This window comes from Zootoca vivipara, chromosome 6 (assembly GCF_965207765.1).
Source record: "Zootoca vivipara chromosome 6, rZooViv2.hap1.1, whole genome shotgun sequence".
In the NCBI taxonomy this organism is placed as follows: Eukaryota; Metazoa; Chordata; class Lepidosauria; order Squamata; family Lacertidae; genus Zootoca; species Zootoca vivipara.
The window spans coordinates 57611868-57623662 of NC_142589.1; the positions used below are offsets into that span (position 1 = coordinate 57611868).

Sequence of the window (11795 nt, forward strand, 5' to 3'; positions counted from 1 at the left end):
ACCCATTGCTTACCCTCACCTGGTTTAGCTAGCCAGTCGAAGCCATTTCCCAGGGTGTGGCCACTGTCGCATGCTGACAGCTACTAGGAGCCACAGGTGAGAGCTGAGTGCAGGGTGGGGACAAATGGTGGATGATCTATCCCAGAAGGAGCACAATTTGTCCCCCACCAGAGGTAGTACTCGCTCCTCTAACACCCCAATTTGTTGTGGTACTTCTGGTTATCTGCAATAAAATAATGAATGGCTGAAATCACCATGAACCGATATTTCCAGCAGTTCCAGCATAATATGCACATTTCAAATGTAGGAACATAGAAAGTGGCCTCAGACTAAGTAAAATGTTTGGTCTATCTTATTCAGGGACCCAGATGGCACTGTGGGTTAAACCACTGAGCCTAGGGCTTGCTGATCAGAAGGTCAGCGGTTCGAATCCCTGTGACGGGGTGAGCTCCCGTTGCTTGGTCCCAGCTCCTGCCAACCTAGCAGTTCAAAAGCATGTCAAAATGCAAGTAGATAAATAGGAACTGCTACAGCGGGAAGGTAAACGGCGTTTCCATGTGCTGCTCTGGTTTGCCAGAAGCGGCTTTGTCATGCTGGCCACATGACCTGGAAGCTATACGGCGGCTCCCTCGGCCAATAATGCGAGATGAGCGCGCAACCCCAGAGTCGGTCACGACTGGACCTAATGGTCAGGGGTCCCTTTACCTTTACCTATTCAGTTTTGTAGAGTTGGAAGGGACCATGAGGATCACCTAGTCCAACCTCCTGCAATACAGGACTGTTTCACACAATGGAGGGTTCAAACCCACAACCCTGAGATTAAGAGTCACATTCTCTACCAACTGAGATATCAATCTCATTGAAATGAATGGACCTAGCTGAATCATGTTCATTCATTTAAATATCTACTCTGAATAGAACCAGCATTGGAGACATCCCTTGCTTCCCTCTTGGTTCAGGAGAAGAACCAAGTTTGCGACAGGGCATCATAAGGATCAGCCCAGTTCTTGCACAACATTTATGCTTAAGTTCCACCTGGCCATTTCTCATTTGAGTCTTGTTCTTCTTGTTGAGCCACAACTTAGTCCTTCTTCCAAATTTGATTGGAACTCTGCAAGCAGTGGCAAAATCCACCACTCCCCTGTGGCTAATTAACTGCTATTGATGGGGCAATTGCCATTAAGTAGGTGGCACAGATCCCCTGTCACCTGCTTTTTGTGAGCCTGTGGCATATTTGGCATCTTGAGAAACTGACCTCAGTTCTCCCTTTCTCAGTTGCTACCTGTGAAAGAAGCTTTCCCAAAGTGGAAATGGGTGCCTATCTACTGTACCAAGCCTGCCTTGTTTGTTTGTTTGTTTGTTTGTTTGTTTGTTTGTTTGTTTGTTTTCAAATGCCATCCTATATTTCCACAAGGCACCGCATCACAATAGGTTAACAGCAGAAGGGCCATAGCTCAGTGGCAGAGCATCTGCCTTGCATGCAGAAAGTTCCAGGTTCTCTCCTTGGCATGCTGCAAAGGACTCTGGGACGGAAACCCTGGAAAGCTGCTGCCAATCAGCATAGACAGTACTGAGCTAGATGGACCAGTGGGTTTGACTCAGTATAAGGCAGCTCCCTATGTATCCTATTAAAGGGGCCATAGCTCAGTGGTTCTGCACATGCATAGCATGAAATACACCCCAAGTTCAATCCTTGGTGTCTCCAGGTAGAGTTGGGAATGTCCCCAAGTCTGAAACCCTGGAGAGCCTTCTGCTATGTACAACCCTGTGCTAAATAGACCAAGGGTCTGACTTGGTATAAGGCAGCTTCCTATGTTACAGGAAGTTGTCTGATAATGGTATGCTGGGCCATGTAGCCCAGAACTGTAGAAGAAGAAGAAGAAGAAGAAGAAGAAGAAGAAGAAGAAGAAGAAGAAGAAGAAGAAGAAGAAGAAGAAGAAGAAGAAGAAGAGTAGTAGTTTGGATTTGATATCCCGCTTTATCACTACCTGAAGGAGTCTCAAAGCGGCTACCATTCTCCTTTCCCTTCCTCCCCCACAACAAACACTCTGTGAGGTGAGTGGGGCTGAGAGACTTCAAAGAAGTGTGACTAGCCCAAGGTCACCCAGCAGCTGCATGTGGAGGAGCGGGGACATGAACACGGTTCACCAGATTATGAGTCTATAGCTCTTAACCACTACACCACACTGTGTATGGCAAAGTGAATGGCAGTGGTTCTCCATGCCCTCAGAAAGGAGTCATTCATTTCTAGCCGTGCATGGAGATGCTGGGAACTGAACCTGGGATCTTCTGTGTGCCAAAGTGCACTACACAGAGTTGCATCATAATCACAAGGATTACACTGTGAGCCTTGACCCACTTGCTAGGCAGGAAGTTTCCCTGTCTTTATTCAAAGCATTTACAGTCTGTACCACTTTCCATCATGAACAATCCCAAACAAAAAGCAATTAACAAATAGTATATTTTGAAAATGGTATATTCTAGTGAGTACGACAAGGTTGTATATTGTCTCCCTGCTTATTTAACTTATATGCAGAATTCATCATGCGAAAGGCTGGACTAGATGAATCCCAAGCCGGAATTAAGATTGCCGGAAGAAATATCAACAACCTCAGATATGCAGATGAGACAACCTTGATGGCAGAAAGCGAGGAGGAATTAAAGAACCTTTTAATGAGGGTGAAAGAGGAGAGCGCAAAATATGGTCTGAAGCTCAACATCAAAAAAACCAAGATCATGGCCACTGGTCCCATCACCTCCTGGCAAATAGAAGGGGAAGAAATGGAGGCAGTGAGAGATTTTACCTTCTTGGGCTCCTTGATCACTGCAGATGGTGACAGCAGTCACGAAATTAAAAGACGCCTGCTTCTTGGGAGAAAAGCAATGACAAACCTAGACAGCATCTTAAAAAGCAGAGACATCACCTTGCCGACAAAGGTCCGTATAGTTAAAGCTATGGTTTTCCCAGTAGTGATGTATGGAAGTGAGAGCTGGACCATAAAGAAGGCTGATCGCCGAAGAATTGATGCTTTTGAATTATGGTGCTGGAGGAGACTCTTGAGAGTCTCATGGACTGCAAGAAGATCAAACCTATCCATTCTTAAGGAAATCAGCCCTGAGTGCTCCCTGGAAGGACAGATCGTGAAGCTGAGGCTCCAATACTTTGGCCACCTCATGAGAAGAGAAGAATCCTTGGGAAAGACCTTGATGTTGGGAAAGATGGAGGGCACTAGGAGAAGGGGACGACAGAGGACGAGATGGTTGGACAGTGTTCTCGAAGCTACGAACATGAGTTTGACCAAACTGCGGGAGGCAGTGGAAGACAGGAGTGCCATGGGGTCACGGAGAGTCAGACACGACCAAACAACTAAACCACAACAACAAAGTGAGTCGGACAATTGGTCTATCTAGCTCAGAATTGTCTATACTGACTGGCAGGAGCTCTCCATGGCACTTCCCCCCATACCTGGAGGTGCTGTGGATTGAATCTGCATGCAAAGCAGATGTTCTATCACTGAGCTACGACCCTTCCTCTAATGTGCTTAGTTATTTCATTTGTAGATTATTACCCATGAAACATCCTGAAGTGATTTGACAATAAAACAGATAAATCAAAACTCGTAAAATAGGATTTCCCTCGCTTACTAGCCACATCTATTCCAGACCCACTAAAACACCCTTACCTCAGTAGGTACATCTGTCATACTCTGAATTAAGACCTGTTAAAATCAATGGACTTAAGTCTATTGATTTTAATGGGTTTAACACAGAGTATGATTTAGTTGGATACCGCCCGAAGTTTTGTAGTCTTGTGATCTCCCTGGAAAGGGAAATCTCAGCTGAACCATGAAGTTCATTGTGTAACCCTAGGAACATAAGAAGCAGCGGTGGAGCATGTGCCTGCTGCCCAGGGCGGGCGCGCTCCTGAGGGGCACAGGGCATGGAGGGTGCCCTCCCAGGCGTGGGATAGAATCATAGAATCATAGAGTTGGAAGAGACCACAAGGGCCATCCAGTCCAACCCCCTGCCAAGCAGGAAACATCATCAAAGCATTCTTGAAAGATGGCTGTCAAGCCTCCGCTTAAAGACCTCTAAAGAAGGAGACTCTTTGGATAGCTGCTTGGGTGCATGGAGCGACCCACCCACTGGGCGGAGCAAGCCGCCGATGATGGACATTCGACACACCGCCCGCCTGCAATTGCCAAATGTCACCCCTCTCAGCGAAGACACCCAGGGCGGTCCACCCCCACCGCACCTCCCTTCCTGCACCCCTGATAAGAAGAGTACTGCTGGATCAGGCCAAAGTCCCACCAAGTCCAACATCCTGCTCTCACAGTGCTCAACCTGATTCCTGTGGGAAGCCCACAAGTAGGAACTGTGTGCTGTAGTACTCTTCCCCACTTGTGCATCCCAGCCAAGTAGAATTCAGAGGCATGCTGTCTCCAATAGTGGCAGGAGAACTTAACCATCATGTCTAATAGACTTTGATAGCCTTTCCCTCCTCCATTGACTTGTCTAAGCTTTTAAAGCCATCCTATCCCTTTTGGGAGCAAATTCCATCGTTCAACTATGGACTATGTCCTTTTGTTCACTCCAGGAGCCAGTATTACGAGAGATGACTATCCACTTTCTCCACACTGCAGAATTTTATATGCCCCTATCATGTCCCCACTTACCTTCTTTTTCTAGAGTAAGAAGTTGTCACCATTCCTCAAGGGGGAGTTGCTCCAACCTCTTGATCATTTCCTGAACCTTCTCCAGCTCTACAGTATCTTGGCTGAGATGCAGCAACCTGAACTGTACACAGTATCTGGAGGAATATACCCAGCCTCATATAACCAACAGGTTAAATTAACGCATGAAGGGGTTACGACCATAAAGTAAGCTGCCCTTCCAAGCTTAGTTAGGTCACACGCCCCTCACTTGGGATGAACGGCTACCAAACCCTTTGTTCTCCCGCTTTCCACCATGTGACCCCTACCAGAAAACCCTGGCTCTTCTGTGCCATGAGGTATGTTTCCCCTCCAAGAATGGCTGTCCAACTGCACCGTCACCTTCTAGTGCCTGCATTCCCAGGGACTTGGAGGTAATTTGACCCACCCACAACCCGTTATTCCGCAGGTGAGTCGGCTGCCCAAGTGCGGCAGGAACCCTGGTCCACGTGTCCTTCACATCTTCTGCTGCATATGGGCCTGGCATGGCTCCTTCTGAGATGCTGGAGGTGTCTGGGGTAGCACTGGAATTGGGATTTGAGGCTATTTAGGTAAAGAGGAGTAATCCTGGCTTGAGTCTGGATGACAATCAGTTACTGGTCCATAAGTGTACCTGTCATCTTATTCCATTACTGTTAAGCTTATTGAGGAGCCTTGGAACCTTCTCTTGTGCACTCTCTCTCTCTTGCACGCATACACACACACACACCCTAACCAACCTCACTGGGTTGTTGAACTGATGAAATGTAGGGGAAGGCTGTGTATGCTGCCTTGAGTTCCTTGGAGGAAGGATTCCCAATATGGTGCTATTGCTGGGAAGATGTGCTTTCAATGTACAGTAGTACCTCGGTTTGCGACCGCAATCCGTTCCGTGGAGCCGGTCGCTCCCCAAATCGGTCGCTCGCTGAAGGCACGCTTCTGCGCACACATGAAGCGCCGATAGAGCATTTCTGCACATCCGAGCGCTGTGGAACCCAGATGTAAACACTTCCGGGTCCGCGGTGGTCGGAAACTGAAGCGGTCGCAAACCGAGGTTTGACTGTACCTTCAAGTCCACAGGAGTAAACGTAAGAGAAAATAATGTGCTTCTCTCTAGAAAAGGGAAAGATCTTTGAGAAAGATCATCAGATCAAAAAAGAAATCTTAAACCCAACTGTGAATGTTTTTCTAAAAAATGACGTCAGGTAAAATAAGTTTGCAAACATAAATTAGAAGTGGTGTTCACCCAGTAGAGTCAAACACGAGTTTCCCTGAAGCAGGTTTTCTGCTTCTTACCTGGAGAAGGGTGAGTCAGCAAGTGGTGTACATGTAGCATGCTCAGGTCTCTGGTCAGAAAGAAGCTATGAATCTTCCCCTCAGACTGCTGAGACACTGGCATTTCAATCCCCCACCTTCCTGCACTGGGCAAGCCACTTATGTTTTTAATCCAACAGATGCAATTAAAATTACCAGCTCAGCAAATTATTAAGTGGCAGCACCTTGCTTCGAGATTCATACGGAGCAGCAGAAATCCAAGGATCAAATAAGCATTACGTGTGAGGAGCAAAAGAAAGGAAGACTGAACATGCCAAATTTCAATCTACGCGGCTAATTATATTTTATAAACACAAGTTATAATATTCTGTGCTATAAGCAATAGTTATTAAAATTATCTATTATCAAATCTGTGAAAGGTCTGTGAGCGCTTCAAAAGATTATTGAGCCCAAGCCCTTCTTTGAATAATATCAGTCATTGACAATTTAAACACAAATGGGACAAATGGCTTTGGAATCTGGAAAATGCATCATCAGTGTGAGAGATGGAAAACACAGGAAAAGCAAGTATATATTCCAAACTGGAAAATATAACTCTAATCTTAAAAAAAAAAATGCTGGTGTTCAAAATTTTGGATTTTTAGACACAGGTATCCATATCCAAATATGAGTGAGAATTCAAAATAAAAATCAGTTTAATTTTAAGTCATTGCCTTCTTTCCTTTCTTTCCTTATTTTTTATTTTGCTTCACATTGATTTGTCCTTTCGTTATTGCGTGATTTCTATAAATGCTGGTTGGGAGTGAAATGCTGGTTTCTCCCTGCATGCCCCCCATGTCACATCTTATCTCCTGATGCTGTACTTTGTAATAAAAGGGTGGAGAGCCTTTTCCCGTCTGGGGACCAGATTCCCATCTTGGTCACTTTCCAAGGGCCACATCCCAAAGGTGGGTGGGGCCAGAGACAAAAGTGGGCAGAAACCGAGAAATGGAATTATTCAAAGATTTTTTTTAATAATATAGAATAATATACATATGCAATGGTGTCCTAAATGTAAAGAAATGTTACCGTTGTACAGTAGGCTAGTTTCTACGTACAGGCTCACATACCAATCTCTGTCCTCCATCCAGACATGAAAGAGGCATCAAGGACATATTCCAGCCAGGCATAAACCACCTGAAGCAAGGCCACAGAGGGGTGGGGCTTGGAGAGTTGCATTTAACCCACAAGTCTGAGGTTCCCCATCCATGCTGCAGTACACCTGTGGTTTCTGAATGCTGATCACACAACAAGGTGGCATAAGCTAGAGCACAAGGGAGTCAAAGCGGGGGGAGGTTTATAAAGACAGAACAAAAGAAAATGTTTGATAAAATGCAAATAACAAGTCCCACTGGATATTTTATGTATGCATTGCATTTCAATCCCACCTTTGCTCTGTGATGGAACTCATAGGTGAGGTCCCCAGGTAGTCTCTCCTGCAGGTACAGGCAAGACCTAGGTGGGCTTTGATGCAGCAAGACGACTGCATCATGCACCGTCCCCATGTGCACTGAAAGTAAGTCTCTGGTTCAGGGCCACCACCTTTCTTTCTCCGAAGCCAGCAATCAAAGAAGGGGACCAGAATTTCCTCACCTGGGCCATCCCCCCAAAAGAAATAACTTGTCAGTTTAATTTAGTTTCTCTGGTTTGTGAACCATGAGCATTTCAATGGGTCATTGAGCCACTGGCAGGAGGCAGAGGCACACCCAGTGTCAAGACGCCCTGCCGCCCCGTCATCAAAGTCAGAGGAGACTTGGGGACAGCCACGTTCATAGGGAAAGTGATCCAGAGTCAGCAAAATGCTCTGCCTTCAGGTAAGAGTCGGGTTTCTTCTAGGGATCTTTCTTCTCTGTGCTAAGCACTTTTTGAATTTTGCTGCAGGGTAACCTAAGAATGCCTATGGAACGATTAATTTTGCAGATCAGCGGGGACGTGCATTTTAAAACGGGGATTTTTTTGCAATAAATAAGTATATCCTGTTGCAGTGGGGAGTGCTCCCTGCTCTAGATTGCAGCAGGTCCATATCATTCTCCTCCCACTCAGTTCTCCATACTGGGGCCCCCCACACACCCACACCACACAACTGTCAATCAGTGTTGCATAGTCACTGAGCATGCCCAGTCCTAATTTTGCTGTTTTAGTCCCACCTCCCCATCAAGAGTGTGTTTTTCTCCCCTTTTTAACTTTAGGGGTTCCCTGGGCCTCCTCCCACCTCCTCCCTTAGGTGTGAAATGAGCTTCCTTTGGCTACATAAGGACCAGCGCTTGTGGGCTTTCCATTGGGGCATCTAGGTGGCCACTGTGAGAACAGAATGCAGGACTAGATGGGTTCCCTTTGGGCAAGCTCTATTTTAATTGTTGGTTCTAAACATCTTTTGATGTATTTTAATTCTTGTTTTTAACTGGTAGTTTTTATCACTTTGCATTTTATAATGTTGTAAGCCATCTCGAATCCCAGCTTCGGAGAAAAACAGGATAGAAACACACTAAATAATAATAATCTAACAACCAAACTCTTCTCAGCCCCGGAAGTTCTTCCTTCTTGTTTTGTAGTTCCCTGTTCCATATAAAGATCATTATATTGATACCAAAGATCAGATTGATCCCAGATTGATCCCAGCAGATCAGAGGTCCAGTTGCTCTCAGTTTTCCACAGCAGAGGCGATTAGGGCAAAATAGTAACTTCCGACCCCACTTTGTTCCAGTTGCCTTGCAGCTGGTGGGTCAGTATAACCAACCCTACTATCCACCTGTCTATGTACAAAGGGGAAAGGAAGGTGTTTCCTTCTGTTTTCCTTACGAGATTCTTTTTCGCACCCAAACTGTGACTGTCATGCTAGATCAAATTGCCTGGGTGCATCTTTCTACTGCGCCTGGAGGCAACACTCCAGGTGAGTCATGTTCTTATTTTCCCAGGAAGATACACCCAATTTGTTAAACACATGGATTTGCAGGTTGTGCAAAGACCTGGAGGGACTAAAAGAGCTAAACAAACTGGGACAAGCAGCAGCTCGCTTAGGAGGAACTGACCCTTTTAAAGATGGATAAAAACACTGTTTGCTTTAGTGACCACTGCCTGTTGTTTTGCAAAGGTCAAATCTGGTCCACCAGGTATTTGGACCTAGAAAAGTAGCAGTGAACCTCCAACCCATGGACCCCATTTTGACCCACCAGACTATTTTGACCCAGGCACACCCACCTGACTTATGCCTGATGCAAGATATATGGGGCAAGAGGGGGACACATGAAGATGTGGCTGAGCCCAAAGCGGTCTTGCACCTGCAGTTCCTGAGGAACAGCTGCACAAGGCCTGCAAAGCACGTGCGTGGGGCTTTGCAAGATCACTGGAGCTGGCAAAGCACAATGCCTTTGGCAACACAGGTTGGTTTCAAACGGCATAGGCAAAAACAGGTTGCCTGATTCTGTGTTGCTATCAGGTGATTGGCTGGTGTGTGGAAGATAAGGACTATCCAGTTACCACACCTAGCCTAGATGAAAGCCAAGGGGCAGCAGCAGCACCCAGGTGCCCCATCACCCTGGCATGAGCACATGAACCCAAGAAGCTGCCTCGATATAGGTCAGAACCATTGGTTTATCCAGCTCAATATTTTCTGCACTGACTGGCAGTAGCTCTCCAGAGTTCCAGGCAAGCCTTTTTCCCACCCGCACCTGGAGATGCCAGGGATTGAGCCATCCACTATTATATGTAGAAGCTGCCTCGATACAAGTCAGAACCATTGGTCTCTACTATTATAAGAGTGTCCCCCAAAGTAGCCATCTAGTCCATCCCCAAGGCCAGTCACCTGTCTATCACATCTACTGCCACACCTGCCAGTGTAAAGAAGAAATGGGGTTGCATGCCACCTGCATATTGATGACAATGAACTCCAAATCCCCAGATGACCCCGCTCAGCATGTAGCTGTTAAACAGCATAGGAATAAAACTGACCCCTTTGGCACCTCACATTGGAGGGAGAAGAGTAGCATCCCCCCCCACAAGCACCACCTTCTGGAGACAGTGTTGCAAGCAGTACCCCATCTTGGTTAGTTGGCTTACTGGTTACAGAATTAACCCTTAAGTTACAAACAGAGTGATCTCTGCTGTTGCACTTCCAACACATACATGGTGCAACGTCAATCAAGGCCACCCCACTCATTCCTGTTTCATTTATTTCCTTTTCCAGCTCTTGTTGCCCTAGCCTCAAGTTGAGAAAATGAACTGGGACTCATTCCAAGAACTTGTGAGTGGTGTGAACAAGTATTCCACAGGTCTGGGGCGTGTGTGGCTCACGGTGGTCTTCATCTTCCGTTTCCTTGTCTACACAGTGGCAGCTGAGCATGTCTGGTCCGATGACCAGCAAGACTTCATGTGCAACACACGTCAGCCTGGCTGCACCAATGTCTGCTATAACCTGTCCTTTCCCATCTCTCACATACGTTTCTGGGCCTTCCAGCTTATCCTGGTGACATGCCCTTCTCTTTTCGTCCTCATGCATGTGGCCTATTGGAAAACCAAGGAGCAGAAGTGCCTGGAAAGGGCAAGAGAACACTTCCATCCACAGTACCCCAACCCCAGGAAGAAGTGTGGAGGCCTGTGGTGGACCTACCTACTCAGCCTCCTTGCCAAGGCAACTGTGGATCTCACCTTCCTCTACATCTTCCACTGCCTATATCCCAACTTTGATCTTCCAAGGGTGGTGAAGTGTGCTGTGGTTCCCTGTCCCAACGTGGTTGACTGCTTCATTGCTCGGCCTACAGAGAAGAAGCTCTTCACTTATTTCATGGTAGCCACTGCCATACTATGTGTCATTCTCAACCTCTGTGAGATGGCCTACCTTGTAAGCAAGAGTTGCAAGAAGCCTGCAGCATCAGCAAACCTGAGACAGAAGCTCACATTTCATTTCAATAACACAGGAAAACCACTCCCATTAACAAGTCAGTGAGACCAATTGGGAATTCTCAGGGCTGGATTAAGTCATTTAGAGGCTCTAAGCACTGAAAATATTGTGGTGTGCAGGGGTCCCCCCTCGTACTTCAAAATAAAGTCTTATTTTTCAAAATGGCACAAAACTAAGACTGCTTCTTTCTAGATTTTCTAACTGCAAAAATTCTGGAAAATTTTACAGGCGCTGACTCCACAAAGTATGTCCGTACACAGCAGGGAAAGTGAATCATGTCTGTACTGACACATATGTTGTTGTGGGAGAGGTTTTTTTTATTCTTCTCAGCTGAGAAAAAGAGCAATTTGCCAAGCAGTTGGCAATAATCAAAGTTGGAAAAATGCATCGTGTGATATCTACATTTGGAAATATACATTGTACTCTATCTTTTATGAAGCTCAATGTGACTGAATTTCATTTTTCTTGTTTCATTAAACTTTGCACACATAGAACAGTGGAACTGCCTTAGTTCTCCACAGAGATTCCTGTTCATGTCAACAGGGAGTCAACTAGCTTTTGGGAGCCTTGTGAATTTTTCTCGTCAGATATCATGTAGAAAAGAAAATCAGGCTTATGCTTTTTAGTGCACTTCACCTCTCCTCTTCATATTAGCCTCAAATGTATCAATTATAGCAGAGTAAGCAGATAGTGAAATCTGTCTCTAGGATGCAATGCTTGGTGTGCTGCCATCAACTGCTTATTTCTTTCCTAGTTCTCCTGTGGAAGTCGACACCAGGCAAGATACATTTTGATGTTTTCAATTCTTTTGAAATCATTCCTCAAAGTGTGTAAGTGGTTGCTAATGATTGACAGATGTCTGCACATATTTTCAAAACCATCTTTTTTCCTTG

The 11795-nt window shown here is 45.8% G+C and overlaps 1 protein-coding gene across 1 annotated transcript; it reads left to right on the plus strand.

The window, feature by feature from the left end:
• Positions 1 to 7704: 7704 nt before the first annotated feature.
• On the plus strand, positions 7705 to 11074 carry LOC118086763 (gap junction beta-4 protein-like). Its single transcript, XM_088672258.1, has 2 exons — positions 7705 to 7819; positions 10189 to 11074. Exon 2 carries the CDS (start codon positions 10219 to 10221, stop codon positions 10945 to 10947), a length of 729 nt encoding a protein of 242 aa, XP_088528384.1. The 5' UTR covers positions 7705 to 7819; positions 10189 to 10218; the 3' UTR covers positions 10948 to 11074.
• The last annotated feature ends 721 nt before the right edge of the window (positions 11075 to 11795 follow it).

What these genes read in the sequence shown, in the direction of transcription:
- LOC118086763 (XM_088672258.1), top strand. Translation starts at nt 10,219, where the DNA reads ATGAACTGGGACTCATTCCAAGAACTTGTGAGTGGTGTGAACAAGTAT.